We start from the raw sequence: 27221 nt of genomic DNA on the forward strand, positions 1-27221 counted from the left end.
CACTGCGGATACGGATAACTGTGCCAAAAAAACACACCTATTTTTAACAAGAAAGCAAGATGCAAGACTTTACAAAATATCTTTGAAATATCACTTACATTTTTCAAAACTATGCAAAGATTTGTTCCACTGCTGGATGCACCATGATATCACCACCGTTTGCTAGAGACATTTCAAAAGGGAATTCGCCTTATTTTGGGTATTGGATGAACAAATGCGGTTTTGCTAGAATTCGGAAGGAGCAGGGAAGAATGGATGGATGGGAAAGCTTAGGTCGAGGTCGAAATATGTACCTTTCGTCCTTTCGTATCAGTGAATCCGTTAATGTCAACAATTTTTAAGGCTCGCTCTACTTTACGAGTAGGAAAAGAGACTGGTTCCATTGAACCATAAAAGCTCAAGAACTGGGTAGCAATAACACTATCAGCTTTAAATCTAGCCTAGTGCTTACTAAAGGAATGTAATTTACAACGTTGAGACCAAGGAAAAAGAAGAATGCTTTAAATTTGTTTAGAATGATCAAAAATTCTTACTGCCGACATTGCAGTATTTTCCCGTAGTTTTTGGGCATGCTTCGATTAAACGTTTTTATTAATTGGGAAAGGTCTAAAACACAGGAAACTTATCTCTTTTTTCTAGATAACCTCTTTGCAACTTACCGTGACTTAGTCGTGGGTGCTATAATTTTAGCTTTATTCGTGGTAAATTTGTCAATTCCTAAATTAATCAAAACAGTTATCTAACTGAAGTATACTTCCTTTGATTTTTTTTTTTTAAATAATCAGACACAGTGTAAGCATTAGGAAAAGAGAGAAGGATTGGATAGGAGGTGTCGGTGTACATTGATTTTGAATTGCTGAACATTGCAATGATAGGGAAAGATAGAGCTTGGCAAAGCGTTCCACATTCGTGTAGTACAGCTAAAAAAATAATCTCTGTACTTCATACTTCTCTTTAACCATACAAGACAGCATTGGGTTTTTTAAGCAATAAATTCCACACGGTTCGGAATTTAATGAACTAATCATATTTTGCTGTTGCAGTTCCACATCCAAAGAGGAGGGTTGTGAGTTTGGAAACGAATATTAACAGCTAAGAGTGTTATATCTAATACAACGAAGAAGAGATTCGTCAATACTAAATTTCGATAAAACAGCAAGATGCCAGACTTTATCAAATGCCTTTGAAATATCAAGTGCAATAATCTTACTTTCTCCAAAACGATGTAAAGATTTGTTCCACTGTTCGGTGAGGTGAACCATGAGATCACCAGTGGACCTATTGCTACGAAAGCAGTATTGCCAGTCATTAAGAAGCTTCCGTTCCTCAAGATATTTCTTAAGCTCATAATTAATCAGCGTTTTCATGACCTTAGAAAGAAGGGACGCTAGTGTTATCGGTCGATAATTTCCGGGGGAAGAAGATTCGCCTGTTTTGGGATTGGATGAACAAATGCAATTTTCCAACTACTCGGAACGATCCCAGAAGAATAAGAGAGAATAAGATAGTTAAACTCAGCAAAAATCTCAGCACACAGAATTGTGAACATTGAAATCGTCCGTAATAACGATTTCAGTTTGAGAATACAGTGAGACAATTCTTTGAATGGAGTCAGACAGAGCATCCAATTCCCGAGAAGTCGAAATTCTGTCCAGGTTTGGGCTCCGATAAAGAAAACATATTTCTATAATATTGACATTTCAATTAGAAAATAATAATTAATACAAAATAAATGTCTGAGAATATGTTAGCTACTACTTTTACATACAATTACCGTAGTGTCAAAAGGAAAAAAATTATCAAAACAACTCTATACAGAAATGGGTGTCCCACAAGGTTGAATTTGAGTCCATTGATCTTTTCGTTCTTTATTAAGTACATTGATGGCAACAAAGAGATCCAGAATCCTATGAAATAAAAATAAAAATTAATTGGGTGGCGCAACACAACAGTCCAAGACTACCAGGGATTAATTTGTGTCTTTTGTCAGGTGCTATTGATCTGGACACCTGGGAGGTCTTTAGTTATTCTGTTTGAGGTTCAGCTATCACACATACTGTCGCGGCTTCCTCTATTTCGATAGCTAATGTGTTAATATAGTTACACTGCACGCTATTTAAACTTCCCTCAAATGTATGCGATAAGTAACTAGCTTGTTTCTCTTTGCTGCTGATTTAGTTGGGATGCGTTGTTGTTTTCATTCGCCGATCCTTGTTGAGGCTTCTTAGGAAAGACAAGCACTACTTCTTCCTTGCGACCTACTGACCGCGACGGAATCAGAGCTTCTGCCTGCATTCAATACTTGTAAAAGGTAGTCCCCTAGTTTTTACAAGACTACGGGATCCTTAGATCCATCTGCATTAAACTTGAGCGTTCGAGTGTTTTCTTGGGTTTTTCGAAAGGTAAATGTTTATAATAGTATGGTAGCAACCATAGTGGTGGCGTGCACCTCTCATTTTAAAAACGTCTTAAAGACAGTTTCTTAATCGCCGATGGTATGTCAACCGGAAAACAAGGTCCCTCTAAGGAAATGCCGTTAGCGTTGCAGAAATCGACCAATCCTTCAACTTTGTCATTTCGGTTGCCAACATTATGATTTGCTAAGTTCAACATTGACATTCAAGTTGATGGTGACGCGTCACCTCTTACTCTAGTCTGTAATCTTAATCAAATAGAAAAGGGGTATAACTTCCTTGCTTGTTGTCCAATACTCCAAGATATTCGATTAGCTTTCTTTTTCACCGTTAAAGTTATGGATAGTTCTTATCCGGTTTGTTTCAAACAAAAAAAAAATGTATTTTTCAAGTTTCTACTTTCACAAAGGATATGCAACACCCCGCCCCTACACACAACTTTGAAACATTTTTCAAAAAGTTTCCTACGTGGTACTTTAAAATCGTACGACCAGAAAAAGACCCATCATTATACAAAATGCTTCACATTTGCAATATCCTTCATGAAGCCATCATCAAAGTCATGACTTTCGTCGATATAACATTATCATCATTGCTATGCAAATCGTTCTCTTTTCTCTACTAGGTGCAAGAGAAATGTTTGCCAAAAATCATATTGACGAGGACGAAAACGAGAACGAGCACATCGTCCTTGTCGTCAAAGTCTCTTAGCTCATCGTCATCGTCGTTATTGTCATCGTTACCGGATTGTCTATCGTTGTCTGTACATTCAAAATCGATTGCATTTTTATTCATACAAATGTACATATGTATATTTCTATAATGTATATTATTATTATTCTTATTATTATTATTCCAGTCATGTGTTGCCGGGAATATCCTGCCATTTATGAAGTGTAAAGGTAGAACAAAAAAATACAAGGAAATCAAAAAAGAAAACGTCTACATCAACGCAGATAAAGAGGATTCCTTCACTTCCTCTGCGTGGTGGTTATTGCAATTTATTTTGCATTTTATAGACAAGACAAGGATGTATAAAGATGCCTGAATAATATCAAGAATCAAAATAATTAAAAATTGCTGATATACAAATGAAATTATTTAGTTTCCGTCAATAAGATTTCTACAAACATAAATATCGTTAAATAAAAAATTAACAAAAATTATCATTTTTGAAAACTTTATTATTTGCTATTCTGTTGATTGAAACACAATTGTGTGTTAATTTTTGTCTTGTGAAATCACGTACTTCCCGAGGATTCAGATGATTTATAAGCATTCGTTCCTGTATAATTTTCAATAAGCATTGTTTTGTATCTTCGCAAATGAACATTTATAGCTTCTTCTTTTTCTTTTGCGGATGCGATTATAACTCGTGATATAATTAAATGGGATGGGTTGACATTGCTAAAGCCTTTAATAACGTCGATTTCATCGCCAACGTTAAGCTGTGGAGTGTACAAATAAAATCGTTTTAAAATATTTAAAATACAATACAAAAATTAAATAAATTATATATTTTATACAAATTTATCTTTTAAAGATTGTTTTTATATTTTTATTATGAATTTTGATGGATTTAAGAATTTAGTTTGACCAAGATTTAGGTTTTAGTTAGTTTCTTTATTTCGTAAAAAATATTTTCAAAAAAATCTATGACCGCTCATTTTACAATTCAGAGATTTGATAATTATATCTTACAACTTCAACATTATCTTGGGAGAAAAAAAAATTATGTAAATAGTTAAGAAGAAAATACGGAAAAAACCTTCATTCGAAATATTACAAAAAAAAGAGTACTGCAGTAAACAAAACCAGAAAAAGTAAATTTAATTTACATAAAACATTTAGAGAATAATAATATTTAAAAAAAACATAATGTAAATGCAAAATAAATAAATAAATAAAATAAATAAATGAAAAATTAAATAATTTAATAATTAAAAACTATGTAGAATGCTAAAAGATTGAATTAATGCTACCATGGTCTGATTTCTTTCCTATTTTTGTTGAACAAAATGTTTTTTTTTCATTCAATTTGATTTTTGTCTGCCGTTTAGAAACATGCAGTGGCTACTTTGAATTGTTCCTTATAAGGTTTTCAGGCGATTTGCAGATTTCGTCTGATCATTAAGGCAATAAAGCACAAAGACAAAGGACATTTCCAGATTACAGAGGGACTTGAAAGTAATGCAAATTTTTTAGTATCTGATTGGCCAGCTACCAAAAAATTACCTTCCAATTAATGCAATTTTAATGGGAAGTTGACTGGAAAAAAGTCAAGAAAAATCTCCCTAAAAGTCAAGTCTACTTCTGTCAAAATGATTGTTAATCATGTTTTTTCATTTAACTGAAAGCTTAACTTTATTACTCAATGATTAATTTATTTTCTGCACAATTCTATTTGATGTTATATGTAAAATTGAAAATAAATAAGTAAAAAAAAAAAAATAGAAGTCTAGATGGACTTGAAGCTTGCATGGGGAGTGTTTTGTAGGTAGAGGTTAGTGAAGTAAAGTTGCGAGTTTGAAGTTTATAAAACTTGAAAAGCTTACTAGTTGCATTGGTCAAAATGTACGTTCAAAGAATATACTGCAAATGAAGTCCCTTATATTGAATGAACCTTCCCAATTGTACCAACGCAGTATTTTGACGTTGATGAAAACACACTATCTTTGAGGATACAAATAATTCTTGTTCTTATGACTTAATATCTATATTTAATTAATTAACATAGAGTTTGCGTCGAGATCATTATGTCTGTGTGTTAGTTGACTAGAAGCATTGACAGTAATTGTCGGCTCTAGTGTTTATTCAACAAGTAATAGGGAGCTGCAAACGAGAGAGGGGGGAGAGGTGTTTCCACTAAGGCACCACTGCTTATACAGACGGCAGCGGACGAATTCTCGAGATGGAATCAACGGTGGCGTCTACAGTTCCAATAAGGTTGAACTACTTAGTGAACACCTTATGGGGCTTCTTCGACATACTCGGAGCCCAGGCCTGTAAGGAGCGGTTTATCGGGCTCCCCGTCCCTGGAGTTATACTAAGGGTCTAGCCCTCCAGGTTGGGGGTTGAGACGTCGGGGTGAATTCCTTATCCACGTTAACAATACCTTTAGTTGCGAAGCACCAACAAGCTTCGGATACGGACGGATTCACTGTTGACAACCCACGTAAGCGAAAAAAGTACAACGTACTTCGGATCTCTACATGGAATGTTAGGTCCCTTAACTAAATGACTGCGATATATACTACGGCGACTGCTACCGAGAACAAAGAGAGCGTCTATTTGGGTGTGGATTCGTTGTTGGAACTAGACTCAGGCAAAAAGTCTTGATTTTCAACAGTGTGAGCGAGCGCTTCACGACTAAATTTGCATCAAGACTAAATTTGCCAACAAAAGCCTAATATGCCCCAACAGAGGAGAAAGATGAAGACACCAAAAACATATTCTTCGAGCTCTTGGACAAGACATATGAGCAGTGCCCTGGCTATGACATTAAAATTGTCTTAGGAGATTTGAATGCCAAGCTAGGAAAAGAAGACATCTTTGGTGGCATAATCGGGAGATACAGCCGACACCACCCTCGACAACGGATTCAGGCTGGTCGATTTCGCTGCGGGGCGAGACGTTCTGGTAGGTAGTACGCAGTTCACACATCTCAATATCCACAAGGGGACATGGAAATCTCCTGATCAATGAACCGTCAACCAGATTGACCACATTGCGATCGACGCACGACATTTTTTCAGTATACAGGATATCCGAACATTCCGAGAGGCCAACATTGACTCGGGCCACTACCTCGTTGTGGCCAAGGTACGTCTACGGATATCCCGATCCAAGGCAAAACAAGGAAGTACTTAGAGAAGATTCGACGTTAGACGGCTACAATCGCAAGAGACTGCCATTTCCTTTTCCGATCGAGTCTTTAATAATAACCTCTTAAGGAGTCATATGCTGCCTGCATTAAGCATTGAAAACCAGTGGCAGCATTGCCTTGCAGCCATCAGAGATGCCGTTCGTCAACAACCTAATAGGTCCTTATCAGTGTGGCTTCAGACCAGGAAAGTCCACTATCGACCAAATATTCACACTACGGCAGATCTTGGAAAAAACCCAGGAACTTCAAATCGATACCCACCATCTCTTTATCGATTTTAAAGCCGCGTATGACAGCATCCATAGGAAAGGGCTCTTCAGAGAGAGCAATGTCTAGTTTTGGCACCTCTGTCAAACTTATCTTTTTTGCAGAATGACGATAGTGAATACACGCTGCTCTATCAAGGTCTGAAAAGATCTCACCGATGCATTTGATGTCAAAAAAGGTTTTAGACAAGGCGATGCACTGTCATGCGGCTTCTTCAACATCGTTCTGGAAAGAATTGTGCAAAACTCAACCGTCAATACTAGAGGCACAATCTTCCAAAGGTCCATCCAATTACTCGGATACGCAGATGATATTGACATAATTGGAAGATCAAAGCGTGATGTCAGTGGAGCGTTTTTGAGCATTGCGACGGAAGCGAAGAAGATGGGTTTAGTGGTCAATGAAGTCAAGACCAAGTATTGACATTGAACTACGAAGTCTTGGATAAAACGTCTCCATGGACAGCTTTAACTTTGAGGTAGTTAAGGACTTTGTCTACCTAGGCACCACTATTAATGCAGACAACGAGACCAGCGCTGAAATCAAACGAAGAATAACTGTTGCAAATCGCTGCCTCTTTGGACTTAGAAAGCAATTGAGAAGTAAAGTCCTCTCTCGAGCATCTAAAACCGAGGCCTGGACCCTGTCAAAGAAAGATGAGAGCGTCTTAGGATGCTTCGAGAAAAAATTCTTTGGGAGATTTTCGTTCCGTACGCATAGAATGAGAATGGAGGAGAAGATATGACGACGAACTGTACGGGCTGTACAGCGACACTGATCTAGTCAGCAGAATTAAAGTCCAACGGCTAAGATGGCTAGGTCATGCAGAGCTAATTGACATCAACGCTCCAGCCCGGAAGGTCTTCGAATCCAATCCCGAGGGACGGCGCAGTAGAGGAAGACCGCGGATCAGGTGGCGCACCCAGGTGGGAGAGGACCTTAACCAACTTGGCCTGCGAAACTGGAGACAGCTAGTTAGCTCCGCCCGGACTTTTAAGTAAGTAAGTAAGTAAGAAAAACCACGTCAACAAAAGCCCGAAAATTCTTAATATCTGATTCTTTCTCATTTTCTATGTTAAATTTAAATTTTTGTAGCGTTCTTTGCATTAATAGAAATGAAAACAAGACAAATATATTTTATTATTGAAAAAAAAGCTACGAATGAAAACCATTTCTTAAATATGTGAAATGCACCAAAAACCCTTTAAACTATTATGTTTTAGCTCTTAAATGTGGCATATTTAGAGAACTGTTGGAATCTTGGAATGCTTTCATATGTAGGGAGCTGTCCAAATTAAAAAATATACAATACCTTGCTGGACAACAGTGTTCTAATATAATTTTATAACTAAAGTTGTCACTTTAGGCCTCGAAATGCTAAGATGCACTTTATGTTATTTAAATTTGTTCAGCTTCCTTCACAGAACATTAAAGAACTTTTAAAACGGTGAGTAAAAACACGTCTATATGTTAAGTGTGTTAACCCCCTGATTAAAAGTCTGGATCCGACCTTGGTTCAAAGAATGCAGTTAACTGCAAATGAAGGCCCTTCTGTTGTGTGAACCTGCCCAATTACTTGTTTGTAAACCAATTATTCACTTTAACATCAGCTCCTTCACTTTTAAAACAGCTCCTGAGCTGAGTTGCGAATTGGTACAAGTCGTAATTAACTTCAAAAATGAATTTAGGAACGATGTAATGATGTCATACTGTTTTAAATTGTAACGATCTTAACGTTTAGGAACGACAATAGTTAACAATAGTTGAAAATGGTTAAAAAAGAACAAACAACTAGTCATGCGAATATGTTTTTAAAAAATATTATCAGTAACTTTCTTATTTCTGCAAATTTTTGTCCCATGTTTTTCTGTTTTTTCTACAAAGCCTAGAACAATAAATTTTAAACTATTTTTGTTAATACCCATTTTAAAGACTCATATCAAATGCTTCTAACAACTAATTTATATTTTTCATTTTGTCAACGTTTTTCTATAAGAGCTCATTCTAAACAAAATATGATAACTGCACTCAAGCAGATAAAATTGTGTTCATTATCTGAACATACTTAAGGGAAGAACACTTGCAATTACGAATTAGCCATTATAACGAATATTACAACAATACAAAATTTGACTTACCTGAACACTTTTCTTGGGTATTTTTTCTCCATTTACACGAATTTTACTTTCATAGAAAATAACTTCGATCTTACTAAAAATACAAACGACATAAAACACCTTATTTGAATTATTGAACGTGGAATCAAAGAAATTATTCCTCACTTACTTTCTGGCTATTGAAAGGCCGGCTTTCAATAGTAAATCAGCTCTCAATGAATTAACCTTGACTTTTACAACCTTCGAATCTCGTTCATCTTTAAGGTGAGGATCATCATCATCAGAGTCGCTATCTGATTCCTATGACATGAAATGTTATCAAATATACCCAAACAAGAAGACAACATTTGTTACCTCATATTTCGATGAAGATTTGTTAATTTTCTTACAAAACACAGAACTGGTGTAAATTTGTCGAAGTGCTGCTGGATTAAAACTCCTTATTGGAACTTGACACTTTGTATTTTCATATTTAATCAATTCAAGAACATTGCTAGATGCTTTTAATATTAAATTACACTTTTGTAGGTTTTTATAATTGGCTAAAATTCGATTTGTTAACATTTTCCTATTTTCCTTAATCCTAGAGCGAGAATTTTTATTATTTTGTTTAGGTTGTTTGGGTAAGTGGTAAGCCTAACCTCAAAAATTATCAGCTGTTGCAAATGACACTTGGAAAACTTCAGAGAAGTGAAATGAATGCATTCAGGATGGAATTTCTTGAATAACGTTCAACGGTATTTGTTCGATCAAAGTGGGTGTTTTATCGAATGGTACCAAATTCACTGACATACTAACCCACGATTGTGCAATTGTCCCTAAGTGATTTTAAAAATGCATTAAAATCAGCTTCTGAAAAATATTCCTGTTGAAGGGGAAAATTCCGCACCATTTGAATTCACTAACTGCAACCTAACATGGCGTGTTTGTACTCTAAGATAGGTGTTTTTGAAAAATATATATTAGGTCATAAGAGGCACAGTTAATGTCTTAACCAAAGCTTGCATCTTATGGGTACAATGTGGGGCAAGGGAATTTATTTTAACATAATTTTTTCCCGCCAGGTGAATCTCATATAGATTTCTGGTATGACTAAAGTAACCGTCGAAAATAAAACAAGAATTTTCTGCTATTCTGAAGTTTTGGAAAACTCCAGAAAATGCTGTAACCACAATGTTACATGGACAAATCCATCAACAAATATGAAAAGTTGCCTTGGAGTCAAAAATATGGTGGAATCAAATTTCGACCTGCGCTCATACAATTAACCACAGTTACCAAAAAACAATATTCTGTCTTCGTTAAAGCCCCATTTGCCGTTTTGCTTTCTTTGCCTAAACCTATAGCTGCTTGCTTTGAACCATAGTAAGACCAATTTTTATTTGTTTATTACAACATATCGACAAATTTGCATAAATTTCCTTGATTGAAATCCTTAGCTCTATCGTATCCGAAAGCTAAGATCACTTTTTTAACCTATGTATGTAGCCAGGCTTTTCCTGCAATAGCAAACATTTATTGGGGATATTAGAGGCGCTATCTATAAAAAGTCTGTCAAATTCCTAGCAATAGCTGATGACATTGACATAATCGGAAGAACACAGCGTGATATCAATGGGGCTTCTGAGTATTGAGACAGAGGCGTCAAAAATGGGTTTAACGGTAATGAGGGAAAAACAAAGCACATCCTGTCGTCAAGAAAGGACTTACAATATCGACGTCTCGGTCAAAACCATCAACAGACGTAACTTTTGAGGTAGCTATGTACCGAGCTAGATGGAGAAGTTTGTTTAGTGCGGCCGTAGTTCACACTGTACCGCAACCTTAATTAAGTAAAGTAAGTTATTTTTTTGGGCCAGACTTCGTATATAACTTCTTGTAAAACACCAAAAACGGGTTTTCATTTCATGTAAATGTTTTACGACATTACTAAAAACCTATGTTCGACCCAAAGGAGTGGGCAAAATATCACTAATAGGCTTAAAAGATAGTGCCATACGTTGCAAATGTTTTTGGAACCTAGGGCGGATCCAGTCTTTTAATCAGGGGGGGGGGTTCACACACTAAGATGAGTTTTTACTCACCGCTTAAAAAATTTGTTTAATGTTTTGTAAAGGAGGCTAACAAAATTTAAATAACATAATGAGTATCATAACCTTAAATTTACAGATTTCAATTGCTAAATTGGCAACTTTAGTTATCATTTTAGAACACTGTTGTCCAGCAAGGTATGGTCTTATTATTTAATTTGGATGAGACATATGAAAGCATTCCAAGATTACAACAGTTTTCTAAATTTGCGATATTTAAGAGCTAAAACACAATAGTTTGGAGGGTTTTTGGAGCATTTCATGCAGAAAGTGTTTTGAAAAATAGACTTTTTTTGTTTACATTTCTATTAATACGAAGAACCCTTCAAAAATTCAAGAGACACGATCTTATATGAAGAACTATCGGGCTTTTTTGACGTAGTTTTTTCGGGAGTCTATTATTACTATCGCTATCAGTCTGCCTACTCGTATTTTGACCTTAAAGGAGTCAACAAAACTTAAAAATCATAGAGAGAAAAATGCTTGGTTCTTGAATATGAGGATTTTGATCTTAAAGGATTTAACATAATTTCTCTAAAAAATTAAAGTAAAAAAATACGTAGTTAAGAAACGTTTGTGTGGCACTCACAAATTATTAGTTTCAGAATCTCTTTTCACTTTAAATCTCAAGTTATTCAAAGGTTTTATATCAATATTTATGAAACGTTTATTATATTTTCAATTTGCCATTAGTTTAACAAAAGTGTCAATTTTATGTTATTGAAATTCGTGTTTAAATCTCAATTTTAGAGCATCCAAAGCAAATTCACTTCTAAAGTAGATTTATTTAATATTTTAAGATCTTTCTTGTATTCAACAGAAAATCAATTTTAAAAGAAATAAAAATTCACAAGGTGGTCGCTAGAACTTGCTTATGTCTTCCAAAAAGTCTGTTTAAAAATATTTCCTATATTTATATATATATTGTTTTATCTTATAAATAATCCTAGAGAATATTTTGCTATAATAAATAACTAATTTATAGCAAGTGTGTAAGGATGTGATATACAAGTGTTAAAGGTAACCATGACAAAATATTAAAATAACAAATCACTAACCAATTTTTTAACTTATTGAAATTAACATATCAGTGTGAAACACAAGTGCTCAAATCTAAGCCGCAGACAGACATCGTTTGGTCTTAAGACTTATTGATTGTCATTGTAAATGTCAATCTAATTGCAAATTGAAGGCGTTTGAATTGAATTGACACATCTGTGGCAATAATAGGAACTCCCGGTAATAATATATTTTCGCCTCGGAATTTTCCATCTAGAATTATGGCTTCGATAACATTTTTTTATTAATTTTTTGATTACTAATTGCGTGCCGTTGCGCAACCGTGGTAGTTTCAAATTACATAGCAAAATAACCGGATGCTCTTCACTGAACTGCAGAACTCAATATTAATATGAGAATTGAATGTTTTACTTAGCAGAGACTAATATGGGACCACCCAACGGTTATCAATGTAAATGTATGCGCTGTTAATATTTTTAACAAATGATTGTCCGCCATTATCGCGATTTCTTCTATTATATGTTGGAGCATGAGGTTACCGGGCGTTTGCCCTTCAACGCTATAATCCAGCAACGTGTAGGACCTAATGCATGTAATTTTGTAATGAAATTTATCAAAGACTTCAATTTTTGTCTGAATACACATGCTCTAATGTCATCCATGACGATGTATTGCAATCTGACCAGGCAATAGTAAATATGTAATCTCGGCCAATTCGCATTACACGTAAACGTGATAAGTAAACACGGACATATTCTTGCATATGGCGTGGACTGCCTATGTATGGCAGAGATAACGATTTGAGCGGCGTCGTCATCGTTGGTGATGATAGTGTGTTGTAGATGAATATATTCTTCCGCACGCAGCTTTTTTTGATTAAATCTCATGATACGCACGATACATCGAGCTGAAATTCTTGTTTCGATACCTCTTGCGGGATTACGTTGTTTAATATTTATGCAATACCCGTCTTGTCCCTTCAACAACATTAGCGGATATTGGAAAGCGTCATATAAACGGTGTGTATCAGCAATAAATTGTATACTATTATTTCTTCTACGAATTTCGAATTCTCGCGTAGCTGTACGATCGCTAACCATGATTTCAGCAACATCGTCAAGAACAGGTGCAATAAATCTACGAATATGCTCTCCAACAGCTGTTTTGTCAGAATTGAGGACAATAGCGTGATTATCATTTTGTAATTTGTGCATGTGTGATTTGAATAGGTATTTTAAACAATTAATTGTGCTCATTTAATGGAGTATCCAGAGTGTTTTTGAACATCAACATCAGCGTCAACATCATAAGTAGGAAAGGGTTGCCGTCTGCCATTTTATGTTATAATGTGTCTGGGTTAAAAAAGAAATTAGTAATTCCTGCTTTTTTTGAATTTATTTTAAAGTATGATATTATTATTTTGATAGAAACTTTTCTCGAAGAGGGTAAAGAAACACAATTTGTGAAGTATTTTAAAGATTATTATATAAAATTTATTCCAGCCACGAGAAGTAATATTTTTGGTAGAGCTAGCGATGGAATGTTAATTGCATTTAAATGTTATTTGAACTATTTTGTTAAATTTAAAAGAATTGGTAGGAAAACAGTTGTAGAGATAAACCATAAGCATGACTTCTATTATATTGTACCAACTTATTTAAACTGCAATAATTGGGCAAATGATTTTAATGAATTGCAAATATTTTTTAATGAAAATGAATTGCAAAATATCATGGTACTCGGTGATCTTAATGGTAGAATTGGTAATTTTCAGAACCCAGATTCTCTGGTGCAAAATGTTTCTCATGTATATGCAAGTGTTAGGAATTCTATGGATGGAACTTTAAATAGATGTGGAAGGCAACTTATGGATTTCGCTGAAGATTTTGGTTTATTGGTACTCAACGGTATTACTAACAGTGACAGAAGAGGCGACCTCACCTTCATTTCGGGTCAAGGTCATTCGGTTATTGATTATTGTTTTGCGAAAGGTCATTGGCTTAATGTTATCGAGGATTTCGAGGTTGTATCTGCAAATTTCTCTGGTCATTTACCAGTTGTAACCTCTATAAAATTTCAAGATGTAACTTTATCACCCATTACCACATTAAATAGATTAAAATGGATAGAAAATCGTGCTGAAGTGTATAGACGAAGGCTCGACGCTCAGGTTAATTGCCTTTCCTCCCAAGAACATTATAGTTGTGACCAGGCCGTTGAAAATATTTTAAAAAGTGTAAGACAAGCAGCAGTTGTGGTAAAACCTAAATCCAGAGATAAATTTGTAGCTGAGTGGTTTGATTGGGAATGTAGAAAACTCCGCAACAAATCTTTCGCAAATCTCAATCTGTTTAGGAAGACCAATTCAATTTTTTTTAAAAGTCTTTACATAGAATCCAATAAACTGTATAAAAAGCTCTGTATTCAAAAAGAAAAAAAATATGTAAATGGCGTAGCAACCAGGCTTTCAAACTGTAAAGACGCAAAAACATTCTGGTCAAACGTGAGATTGTTAGGTGGTTGCAAGAGTATGTCAGCCTCAGCTATTGATGTTGAAAAACTCTCCGAGCACTTCAAACAGCTCCTGAACCCTTTGACAACAAGTTTAAAATTTCAGTATGCCCTTCCTTTAGTTTTAAACCCAGAATTAGATGGGCCAATCGCAAGGAACTCTAGAAAATATGAAAAACGAAAAATCTGCAGGAGTTGATGGTATACCGTGTGAATTTTATAAATATGGAACTCCGAATTTTCTAAATCATATGAATGACTTCTTTAATAGACTTCTTGAAGAAGAAGAAATTCCAAAGAGTTTCTTAAAAGCATGGATCTGTGCTATTTTTAAAAAAGGGGATTTGCAACTTCCGAGCAACTACAGGGGCATTTCGATTCTGCCGTGTCTTAGGAAAATATTCACCCATCTTTTATACCAAAGGTTGACAAAATGGGTTGAAGAGAATAAACTCCTTAGTATTTTCCAAGCCGGCTTTCGAGCAGGATTATCTACAATAGACCATATATTTGCTCTTACAAGCATAGTTAAGAATTGTTTTGAAAAGAAAAAGAAAATGTACGCCTTTTTCGTTGATTTTCAGGCGGCGTTTGACACGGTGAACAGAGACTCTTTAATATATAAATTATCTACTTTGGGTTTATCCACTAAATTTCTAAATTTGTACAAACTCCTTATAACTGGCACCTCTGCTGCAGTCTGGAATGGAAATTCAATGTCTGACTTTTTTAATACAACATGTGGTGTTCCTCAGGGATGTGGATTGAGTCCCATTATGTTTTCACTATTTATTGACGATGTATCTAAAGATTTTCCGGGTGGAGTCATCGTCGGTGATACACTTATAAAGATCCTTTTATACGCGGATGACATCGTTATTTTGGCTGATAACCCCACATCTTTACAGCTTCAAATTAATAAACTCATAAGATTTTGTGATTTGTGGGATCTCAAAATTAACGCCACAAAGTCAAAAATAATGATTTTTGAAAGTACTCTGCGAAGAAGAGCTCCCAATGAAAAATGGTTTTTAGATCGCGAACCGTTAGAAATAGTATCTCAATACAAATACTTAGGTTTTCTAATAACGTATAACCTTGATCTCCGCCCTCATGTTAAAGAAAAATGCATTGCTGCCAAAACAGCAATAAATCTCATGTGGAGTAAATTCTTTTGCAATAAATATGTCGATGCTACTGCTAAGTTTAGAGTATTTGATGCAACTATAAGAACGTGCCTTTGTTACGCAGATCAAGTTTTTGGCTATCGAAACATGGAGGAATTCGAAGTTGTTCAACGTTTCTTTTTCAAACGCATTTTCAAACTAGCTAGTTCAACTCCAACGTATGCTATCCACGTAGAAACCGGTATAGCACAAATATTCCTAGGCAATTTAAAATCAAATGCGGACTATATTGTTAAAGTTATGAATAGACCTGATACAAACCTTCACAAAAAAATAATGCAATACGCACTCCGATCTCAATTATCGCCTTTTAAAGAATGGTACGAATTGGCTAATCGGCATTGCTTTAATCTAAATCTTAATAATACACCTCTAGCCGATTGGAAAAAAGTTTTCTATAAATGCATAGTAAAGATAGATGACTCTCTTTATTTACAGTGTTTGCATAGAGCTCAAACTTTTAGCACTAGACTCATATACAAAACACTAAACCACACACTCTACAGAAGTAATTATTTTAACGAAAAATTATCTATTAAGCAAATGAGCCTTATTTTTAATGCAAGAACTGAGATGCTGAACTTAAACTATAAGCCACATAGAGCAGACCTTGATCCAAAATGTACTTTGTGCAACCGTAATGAAATTGAGGATGTGTACCACTTCTTAGCTGTTTGTCCAATGTTACAGGAAATTAGAAGGCTTTACTTTTCACAAAACATTCTAACACTTGAATATACAAAGCAACTCTTAAATGGTAATCTCGATTGGAAACCCCTATGCTCCTATATTAGTCATGCTTTAGGTTACCGTAACTGTTTTATATAGCTATTAATTACATATTTGATAATGTGTTCCAATTTCTTTTTTTTTTGGTTGTAACTATATTTGAATGTTTGAAGATATAATTCAATTCAATTTTTTTTTTTTAAATACTGTACCATAAAATTAAACAAAATGAATAAACAAACTACTATTTTTTTTTTAAATTTTTTAATGTATATACAACTCATAGTTTATAACTTTAACTTTTTTACCTAAAATGTAAACTCGAAATAAGTCAACTCAGGCAGACGGCAACATTTGCCATGCTTTTATTCTTAGCTATAAAAAGATTGTACATTTATCGAGAATAATAAAGAATTTATAATAATAAATAATAAAATATATATTTACATTTAAAAAAGTAACTTATTTTTTTTCGATAATCATTTTAAAATTTGTCTTAAAAATATTTTTGGTAAGCACTAAAGAAATACAGTGCTTACATTTTTCCTACATTTAAAATTGCGTTATCGAGTTTTGTAGACAAAATTGATATTTTTTTAAAAATCAGAAAAAAAAATTACATATTTGATCATTGACAAGAGCTTGCACAGAAAAAGAAGATTATTGAAATCGGTCCATTAGTTCCTGAGAAACATTTAAAGCAAATGAAGGTTTTTTGATGGGTACCCCTCTGGAGCATTACCAAAATATGTCTTTTTCTTGTAGAAGGAAGCCAAATTAAGAATACAAAAATTAGAGAAAGTTTTAAAAAAATCACCTCTTTTTAAATTGATGAACCTGAACCTGAAGAACCTGAATATTTGCTCTTTTTCTTAGAAACAAATTGTATGAAAATAATTTAAAACATGATTAAGGTTTTTTTAAATTCTAAATTGAGTGAAAACAAACACTTGAGTTGTTTTTGACAGTAAACCGCTTTTTGGTGATTGTCGTTAAATTACTAACAAATCTTTACTTATACAACTTGGCTGTGTAAGCTTTATGGCTCATATGAACCACTTCCCTGGAACCTTAATTGGTCAAAATTTGATGAACTTGTGCTATGTTTTTGCAATAGGACTGAATATCCGATTCATATTATGTTCTTGGTCCAGTCTTCAGTTAAAGGAGTACTTTTAGCAACAAAGTTTAAGGAAGTAAAATACAAATTTTGTTGTCATATACAAAAAACTAATTTTTCAAGATATAACCGGGGTCATGTTCTTTAACGCAATACGATTAGTTTTGACTTAAAGGGAATTTCTCCAAAAAAAAAAAATATCTCCCAGGGAGTCATGAACCCTACGACAACCCGCTCCCATTAGATCCGTCATTGGTTGGAACGCGAAATGTGTTAAAAGCAAGCTTCACACTCATTTCTTTATTTTGATGGCAAGAAGTACCTTTCCCATCGTAGCTTGGTCACACTTTCTCACTTGATTCCTCTGTTTCCGACATTTTTAAATGAACCTAAAGAAGCAAAGGATTAGACTTCTACAAAAACAGGTGGCAAATGTTAAGCACTCCAATTTACCCTCCTGTACTACTCCACATTAGCCGACAAGTATATACAATAAAATTGTTGTTTATACCACAAAGAAATATTTCCCCCTGTGTTTAAAAGACTATCGAATATGAGAAATAACAGATCTCTCGCACGTTTCTCAGAAAAATAGAAACACTGGAGTAAATTATAATCACCTATTCCGTATTACCCGATCTTACTCTAATTCGTAATTTTGAGTACAAAGCTCCTGCAGCTAGGCTCTTTACTATTAGCATTATATTTGTATTTTTATGTCAATAAATAAAAGTAATAATAATAATATAACTAATTTTTGAACGCCATTTTTTGTCTCTTTGCATCAATAATCATTAAAAAAAAAAAATTGGGTGGCGCGACAGTCCGTTTAGAACCAAGGCCTAGTGACTTACAACTCTCAACCATTCCTGTGTGCGAGTAATGTTGTCAGGAATGATCAATAATCATTATATTTTAAAAAAAACAGTAAGGGCATTAAGTTCAAAAGTGTCACCATTTTTCCGCTGAACCTACAGAATACCTAGTAGCGTTATGGAGTATATGACACCAACACGACCTTGGCTAGAAGTACTCTCTATCTAGTAGGTCAATGTCTGGCATACTTCTCATTTGAAAATTAAAATCCGTAAGTAAATTTTAGTTATATTTTCAAACCAAAAAAATATAGTTTCCTCTTCCAAGGTAAAAAAACTTTCCTACATTGACCAGTTTCTTTCAATTTACAGATTTTCTTTGGATTCTTTACAGAAAATCTCTCATCGATATCTTCTGAATAGCATTTGTAAATGCCGAATACTTTTTTATCCGAAAGTCTTTATAAAATCATTTAAATCCCAAAGTTATGTCCATAGAAACTAAAATCTAAAGTTGAGATTATTTTCCTTAAAGTAAAGAAAGAGTTTCTTCTGATCGAATCAGTGGATATCTGGAAGAATATTGAACCAGAGAAATGTTAACAAAAGCTTTGACTCCACATAATTAAAAATGCAATCAGTTATTTTTATTTTATTTTCAAATTTCCACTATGGAACTTTTATTTTGTTTTTGTTTTTATTTTTATTCTTGTTCCTTTTATTTTTGGGTTTTCTATTCGGATTAGGTTGAATTTTATGTACCTCCAGTGAAATATATGAAGGATCGTTCTCCCATTCTTCATGTATAATCACTCTATCTGATACCTTCTTGTCCACCGTTTGTCCTCCTGATCTATCTTCATTGGGCTTGGATTTAGATTGAGGTTTAGGAGTACTTTCAACATTAACTTTTTGTTTGCTTTTAGCAATTTTTTCTAAGACCATTAGAGCCTTTTCTTGTTTTCTAATAAATTCTTCATCAATTTGATCCGTGTCCATTGCCTCTTCATCATTACTATCGGTTCCGTTTTCATTCGAGAATGATATAAAATCTCCGGTCCAATTTTTCGATTGATTGTTTTGAATTGGTTTCACGACTACATCCGGCACAAAAGTGCGCCTTCCATTGGATTGTTTTGTGAGATATATGGCATTTAAATTAACTTTGTCCTCAAGCTCTTTTACTGCCACTAAAGCTTGCTTTGCAGGTTCTTTTTCTATGACTGAAATTCGATTTTCTTCAGAAGGTAAAGTGCGCTTTGCTATCCATTTTCCAAGTTCTCCAGAAATATTTAAAGGAAACACCACAACAAGCGCTCTTATCAAGAAGAGATGTGTCGATATCTTATCACAATCATCGACCACGAAGACTGGAACTGAACATTTTGTTTGTTTTGCAAAGGAACCAATTTGATCGATGATAAATTTGGGTTTAATTGATCGAGAAACAAGAACACAAGAAGCTTGTTTATTTTTTATCGCTCGCAACGAAGCACCAAGGCCTAATTTTATTTTATTTTGCCGGGCGAACTGATTTCCTGGCAATCCTGATGATTTGATTTCAGAGCATATAATATCATTCAATTGGGATAGCTCACTATCATCAAGGGTTTCACTAAAATTTAAAACACGTATTTAAGGAATTTTGGTTTAAAGAAATAAAATCTTACTATATCGGTTTGTAAGGATTTGCAAGAATAACTTTGAGTTTCGGAAGAGCCTTTTTCTTGGCAACAGCCGTTTTTGCAATCACATCGCTGACACTGGTCTTAAGATTAATTTTCTTTGGACCCATTTTGTATTTATTTATGCTTCATTTAAAATAATTGATACAAACATTCCAAAAATTATTTGTTCTTTAAAAAAAATATCAAAAAATCAACAAATGGTTTGACAGTTTAAAGTTGCCACACATGTTTAGTTCGAGTCTTGAAAATTTGTGTTGTGACAGTTAAGTTTTTAATTGTACTAGAACATATTGCTTAACACTGAGTTCATACGTGGTGGTATTTGCTGGTGTACTCATTTACAGGGTGGCGCATGGGTGACGAATGGATTTGTTTTGATAGTTGTATATAATATTCGCATATATAGAAGTGTCTTTTTAATAAAGGACAAGAAAACTAAGAAGGATGATGGTAATTAAACAGTTCCATGAATGATAAGGCAATGGATTTAAAATGATTTTTGACATTTTAAAAAGGTTTTCCCTGAAGGAATATTACCATTTTAAAATCATCACTTGACGTTTCAAATAAAATGTTTTGTGAGTAGGTTTCTAATGCCAGAAGTCTTACGTTCAACCCCTGCATGTATCAACTAAAAGTGTTTTGCGAGACATTCACACATTTTCCAAGAGTAATAAAGGTTTAAGACAATGTGATGTCCTGTCATGCTATTTTTTTATCATCCTACTTGAAAGAATAGTGCAGAGCTCACACGTCAACACTAGATTCACTATCTTTCAAAAGTCTTTCCAATTACTAGCATATGCTGATGACATTGACATATACGGTACATACTGTCGTCAAGAAAGGACCTACAATACCGACGACGTCTTGGTCAAAACGTCACCATCGACAGACGTAACTTTGAGGTTGTCAAGGACGTCGTCTACCGAGGCTCCGCTGTAAACGCAAAACACAACACCAACGCTTAGACCAAACGCAGGATAACTCTTGCTAACCGCTGTTTTTTTGGGCTAAGAAAGCAATTGAGTTGAAAAGTCCTCTCTCGAAGGACCAAAGTGTCGCTATATAAGACCCTTATCATCCTCGTCCTGCTATGGTTCAGAAGCATGGACTATGACAAAAGCGGATGAAAGCACCTTGGTTCAGTTCGAGAGAAAAGTTCTTAGTGTGATCTACGTTCCCGTATGCATCGAAGGGGATTGGAGGAGAAGATGGAACGACGAGCTGTACGGGCTGTACAGCGACGTTGACTTAGCCATAAGCTTAAAAGTCTAAATACTAAGATGGCTGGGTCACGTAGAGAGCATGAAAACCAATGCTCCTGACCTAAAAGTCATTCAATCCACGTCTGCAAAACAGCGCAATAGAGGAATACCACCGATCTGCTGGCGTGCACAACTAGAGAATGATATCACTTAACTTGGAGTGCGCAAGTATAGAAATTAGGTAGGACTAGACTAAATGGAGCAGTTTGTTGAGTAAGACCCTGATTCACACGGGACCCCACAGCGCCAACTTAAAGTCCATACAGCACGTCGTTCCATTTGGTCCTCCAATCACCTTCTATGTATAAGGGAACGTTGATCACACGAAGATCTTTTCACACAAAATGACCCAAACTGCTTTCGTTAGCTTTTTCATAGATAATAAGGGATTATATAGCGACACTTTGGTTGCTCGAAGGCTTTACTACTCCATCGGTTTCCTAGTCGAAAGAAACAAGCAAGAGCAGTTCTTCGTTTGATTCCAGCGCTGGTGTTGTTGCCTGCATTCATATCGGAGTCCAGCAAGCCAAAGGCTTTTACTACCTCAAAGTAATGTCTATCGATTGTGACGTTTTGCTGAGACTGTGGTGCTTTATATCTTTTAATAAGCCCATAAGCTGGTCCCAACTGTCTCAATACTTACAGAAGACCCATTGGCATCATGCTGATTTCTTCATATTGTGGAAATGTCATCAGAATATGCGAGGCGTTGGGCACACTCGTGAAAGATAGTTCCTATAGGGTTGACGAGGAAGCTCCGCACTATTCTTTAATTTGTTGACATCGAAAGTTTTGGTTAAGTTGTTTTCAACCTTTAGGAAGCGTTGCAAATTTTCCATGGTCATCCAGCACAAGCGGACGAGCTTGACAGGAATGCCAAAACTTGACATGGCTCTATAATATTCGTCCATGCGGCCTAAAAACCGATGGTGGGTGTTGCTTTTATATATTGGGGTTTTAGCATCTGTCGTAATGTGAGTATTTGATTTACTGCGAGATTTCTTGGTTTAAAGCCACACTGATAAAGACCTATCATGTTGTTGACATTGGTCTTCAGACGTTCACACTTTACTACAGAGAAGATTTTTTAAGCGATTAGGTTAAGGTGACTGATTCCTCTATAGTTGGTGAAGTTTAGAGAGTCTCCTTTTTTCAGTTTCAGGCAAACAATATTGAGATTCAATCTTCGGGCGTGTTTTCTTTGGTCATATTTTGCAGATAATTTGGTGCATGCTACTAAAAAATTAACTCCAGCTGCGTTACAATGCTCGGCATTTAAGCCATCTGCTTAAGCGGCTTTGTTTAAATTCAGCTTGGCTATACGGCAATCTTGACGATAAGGGATTGTTGGTAATGTTTTCAATTTTATCTTTGAAGCCTTCAATTCGCGTTTTAGTATTAGTATTAGTATTTTATTAATCATGATTAGCTAATATTGTAAGAACATAAATTCTTATTTATAATATAGCTTTAAAGTGTACAGTAGCTACGGCATTTTGTATCACAATAAATATAAGTTAAAATGTTAAAACATCAAATTACAAAAAGAAAGAAAGAGAATAATAATAACAAAAATATTAATACGAGTAAGAATAGGTACTTATACAATTTTATAAAAAGATGAATTTAAAAAATGTATTATTAATTGTTTTAATTGTAATTAATTGCTAAGGTACAGTTTTAATTCATTTTTTAATTTCTTTGCGCAATTTAAACTTCTTATTTCACGTGGTAACGAATTCCACATTCGTGAGGAGTTTACAAAAAACTGGCGTTCAGATGTCGCACAACAAAAACGCGGGACCAAAACTTGAGCGGAACGATTTGAGTTTAGGAATCTTATCTCATTATAAAGGTATTCAGGTTGTCGGGTTTAAAGAATATCAGAGAAAAAAGTTAAAGTTCGATATTTGAGAAAATTTGTAAATGTCATTCCGAGAAATTGAATCACGTAATTGGATATTCTATCAAAACGTCTAAGTCCATAAACATAACGAACAGCACAGTTAAAGACGACACTAAGTTTTCTTTTGCTTTCGAAGTCAAGTTTGCAGAAAATTTCGCAACCGTAAGTGATTAACGGCAGAAACAACGTTTTTATTAAAAGAACTCTGATTTTTATTGGAATTAAATATTGAGATGGCCAAAGCATACGAAGGACACTATAACACTTACCCACAGTTCTATTGATATGGTCCTCCCAAGTCAGGGTCATATTGAACAAAACACCGAGGTTTACAGCTTTGTCGACATACATGATGGGATTTTCTTTGAGAACAACTTGAGGAAAATATGACACATCCATCTTATTCCTAGCGATGACGATGCAATTCGATTTTATCGGGTTAAGTAGCAAGCAATTTTCAATTGACCATTGATCGATTCTTTTTAAATCTTCATTAATACATGCAACGTAGTGTTCAATCATCCCTAAGGGACAACTTAGGTAGAGCTGAGTGTCGTCGGCATACATGCGAATAGAACAATTTTTTACAATACTAGGCAACTCGTTCACATACATTGAAAAGAACAAGGGACCTAGTATTGACCCTTGTGGAACACCATTCGCAACAGGTAAGAAGATCGATTTTTGTTGTTTATGTTCAACCGTCTGTTCACGTTCTGTTAAATAAGAAAACAATAGATCGACTGCAGAGGAGGAAAAATTGAAATAATTTGAGAGCTTAAGGCAAAGAATGTTGTGGTTTACCATGTCGAAGGCCTTAGAGAAATCGAGAAGAATTAGGAAAGTAACGTTGTCCATATCAACTGCTTTTCTAATATCCTCAGAAACACTTAACAAGGCAGTCAAGCAGCTATTTTTCTTTCGAAAGCCAGATTGTCTTGAGGTCAATAAGTCAAACCGTGATAGAAACTCGTTTATTTGCTTTTGAAGTATTCTCTCGAAAACTTTCGACAAAAAAGGCAATATAGATATAGGTCTAAACTCATCTCCTTTGGAATTTTTTGGTATAGGAATAACCTTTGCTTTTTTCCATAGAGAAGGAAACTCACGTGTTCTTAAAATGGAGTTAAAAATTAGTGTGATGAATGGTAGCAAGGTAGGGAGAACAATTTTTAAAAACTTAGGGTGCATCATATCGAGTCCTACAGCGTTAGATTTTATCGATAGAAGGGCCTCAACTACATCCTCCGGGGTAATGGGAGAGAAGTCGAAAAGGGGTGTATTAGGCCTAGCATTTGATAAATTATTCTCCGATGAATTAACCCGGTCTGGAAAATGTGAGGTGCCTGTCGTGCTTGAGACGAAAGATAAGTTTAGGGCATTTATGTCAAGCAAATCTGTAGATTTGGTATCGAATTTACCAATTCCTATGTTTTTCAGATTCTTCCAAATCTCTTTGCTTCCCAATACGGCATTGAAACGTGTTGAATATGTCTGAGCTTTGGCCTTGCGTATCTCCCGAACAATTTTGTTTCGCAGTTTGGAATAATTTACATAAAAACTGTCAATGCGAAATAATTTCCAGCGTTTGAAGAATAAATCTCTTTTTTTAATGAGAGAGAGAATACTTCTCGTTATCCACGGTTTGCTATTTGGACTGAAAGTTTTAGTGCTTAGGGGCACATGACTATTATGAAGTTCATTAATTTTTTCAGTGAAAAATTCTACCTGCATAGAGGGCGAAGATATATCTAACAAAGAGTTCCAACTAATAGTATTAAGATTTTGTTCCAAGGCGGCGTAGTTCAAATTACGGAAATCCCTGTATTCGGTGGTATGGTTTTGCCTATGTCTTTCAACGTGGAAATCATAAGCTAAGAAAATAAGGTCGTACTTTGAAAAACCTGGAGCAGATAGTTGATCGTAGTGAATAACTTTATTTCGATCACATACTAAAAAAAGATCCAACAATGAAGGATTACCATTATTAGGGAAATGTGTAGGCTCAGATGTGTTTACAGAAAATAGATTAAGCGTCAGAAATTGGTCATATACGTTATTTTCCTCTAAGATATTGCAGTTGAAATCACCACTTAGGATTATGTTAGAGTACGAAATTGAAACCTCTTCTAAAATAGAGATAAGAGGAGAAATACAAATGTTTCTGTTGGGTCGATATACTGTTCCCACTAAAATTTTTTCTTGACCATTCAAAATTTCTACGAAAGCGAATTCCATTTCACTTTCGTTACAAGAGACAGCTATCTGTCTTGATGTTAATGTTTCTTTGACATACATGGCAATTCCCCCACCTCTGCAGCGTACTCTATTTGAACGATATACCTTATAACCTGTGAAAGAGCATATGTTGTTGTTTTGAGATTCAGAAAGCCAAGTTTCAGATACACAAACCACGTCAACCTTAGAACCTTCAAATGTAAAGCGAAACTGGTCAATTTTACATAGCAAACTTTGTGCATTGATGTGAGATACTCTAAGGCCAGTTTGATGTCCACTCAAAATATTAATCATGGTGCGCAAATTAAGATCACCCATCGCAAATGAAAACAATAAAATTCAAAGTGCACAAAGAAAAAACAAAGAAGATTTACTGTATGCTAAAAATCCTTGAAAGATAATGTATTGTATATATAATTGAAGTTGTAAAGCTTAGTAGGAAGTTAAAGACAGTAATAAAAAATATGATGAAAAATTAAAAAAAAATTATAGAGTAAAAGCAGAAATTAAAAAAAAAAAAAAATATATGAATATATTATAAGTAGGTATTTAAATATTAAACATTATATTTCAGAGTTGGCAACCATATTCAAATCCTCCAAGCAGTCGATCAGTTGAGCTTCTTCATTCATAAGTCGCTTGATGTAAACAGCTCCTCTCGAAACAAACACAGTGCTTATTTTTTTTTTGCTTTCTCAGAGCCATTGCATGCTGGTATATTGACAGGTTGTTTTTCGTTAAAACCTCTCGCATAAACAGAGCTCAATAATTAAAAATATTTTTAATCGTAGGTGGTTTTATGTAGTTTTGAATTTCGTTTTACCTTCTCATGAATTTATGGAACCGCATTTTTGTTTTTGAATCTGTTAACATCTTCGACTGAACGCTTCTCATGGTTTTTCTTATTTCTCATAGAGCTCGTGAGTATCTCTCATCCTACTTTGCGTGCCTGTTGCTTGGCTGCATCTGCCTGCCAACTTTCCACATCAAACCAGGTGTTTCCTAATGGTTGCTGTTTTAAAACCCAGCACGTCAGAGGTGAATTGTCTGATTGCATCTTGAAAATGTTTTTACTGGTTCTCGATATATTGTGTTAGTGACAGAGATCTTTTAAAGAGGTTATATGTGACATGGCAGGAGAAGGACTTTGCGATAATAGCAATTTGACGTTGTATCTGTTCCCAGCATCTCAAGTCTGGAAACCCTAAGTGCTACCTTGGTTACAACGAGGTCCAATTCCAAAAAGGGACATTCCTTGTGGATGTTGTGGAAAACGCTTAAAAACTAACTGATGTCTCCGTATTAAGGTTCAGTAATTTATATTTACAAAACATGTCGGCTTAAATTTAAAAATAACCACTCTCATCTTTTTTGGTATTGGTTAAAAAATCAAAAATTACTTTCAAACTGTTTTGCCTTTTCTATTCAAAACTATTTTAATATTAATGGTTGAGCATTTATTTAAGATTTATATAAGTTAAAGAAAGTAACAACTTATGAAAATTACTCAAAAATTGTATGAAATACTTCAATTACTTAAAATGATTAATGAATATAGGGATTATAGATTTGGAATAATATTATGAGTTCTACTCATCGAATTTATCTACATCATAAAGTGTGATATCAATTTCTTCGTCATGCTTATGTCAAAATATAACCAAACGAGGTAGTTTAAAAAACCTTTAAATTTAATTTGTACACTACCTAAGTTTCTAAAAGTGTGTACATACCATTTAATTTGATCTATTACTTTTTTTAAACTGAATCGAACATCAAAATGACATTTCTTTGACAGCTTTGCTTCTCGCAAAACGTTTTCATGTGAAAAGAAAGCCGCAAAGTAAATTTTGTTTTTATAAATATTAACTAAAAAGAATTATAATTACCGCCAAGCTAAATATTAAGTATTTTCCTGAATTAAAGTTAATTGACACATTTTTAACCAAAGAACTTAAAAAAGAC

At 34.6% G+C, this 27221-nt stretch overlaps 2 protein-coding genes across 2 annotated transcripts; both read right to left on the reverse strand.

Moving 5' to 3' along the window:
* Positions 1–3577: 3577 nt before the first annotated feature.
* Positions 3578–9334, reverse strand: LOC129939846 (mitochondrial transcription rescue factor 1). Its single transcript, XM_056048014.1, has 4 exons — positions 9039–9334; positions 8854–8984; positions 8706–8778; positions 3578–3862 (listed from the first exon to the last, which is right to left on the reverse strand). The coding sequence occupies exons 1-4, from the start codon at positions 9246–9248 to the stop codon at positions 3656–3658; spliced, it is 621 nt and encodes a 206-aa protein (XP_055903989.1). The 5' UTR covers positions 9249–9334; the 3' UTR covers positions 3578–3655.
* Positions 9335–18794: 9460 nt separating this feature from the next.
* Positions 18795–20049, reverse strand: LOC129940282 (uncharacterized). Its single transcript, XM_056048570.1, has 2 exons — positions 19827–20049; positions 18795–19771 (listed from the first exon to the last, which is right to left on the reverse strand). Exons 1-2 carry the CDS (start codon positions 19949–19951, stop codon positions 18826–18828), a joined length of 1071 nt encoding a protein of 356 aa, XP_055904545.1. The 5' UTR covers positions 19952–20049; the 3' UTR covers positions 18795–18825.
* Positions 20050–27221: the final 7172 nt, after the last annotated feature.

The sequence above is a fragment of the Eupeodes corollae genome, chromosome 1 (genome assembly GCF_945859685.1).
Source record: "Eupeodes corollae chromosome 1, idEupCoro1.1, whole genome shotgun sequence".
Taxonomy (NCBI): Eukaryota; Metazoa; Arthropoda; class Insecta; order Diptera; family Syrphidae; genus Eupeodes; species Eupeodes corollae.

Excerpts from the sequence above, each read along its gene's own strand:
- LOC129939846 (XM_056048014.1), bottom strand. The coding sequence starts at position 9,248 with ATGTTAACAAATCGAATTTTAGCCAATTATAAAAACCTACAAAAGTGT. Across the intron at positions 8,985-9,038 it reads AATCTTCATCGAAATATGAG|GAATCAGATAGCGACTCTGA; the intron begins GTAACAAATGTT and ends TTCATGTCATAG. Across the intron at positions 8,779-8,853 it reads GGCCTTTCAATAGCCAGAAA|TAAGATCGAAGTTATTTTCT; the intron begins GTAAGTGAGGAA and ends TTGTATTTTTAG.
- LOC129940282 (XM_056048570.1), bottom strand. The coding sequence starts at position 19,951 with ATGGGTCCAAAGAAAATTAATCTTAAGACCAGTGTCAGCGATGTGATT. Across the intron at positions 19,772-19,826 it reads AATCCTTACAAACCGATATA|TGAAACCCTTGATGATAGTG; the intron begins GTAAGATTTTAT and ends TTTAAATTTTAG.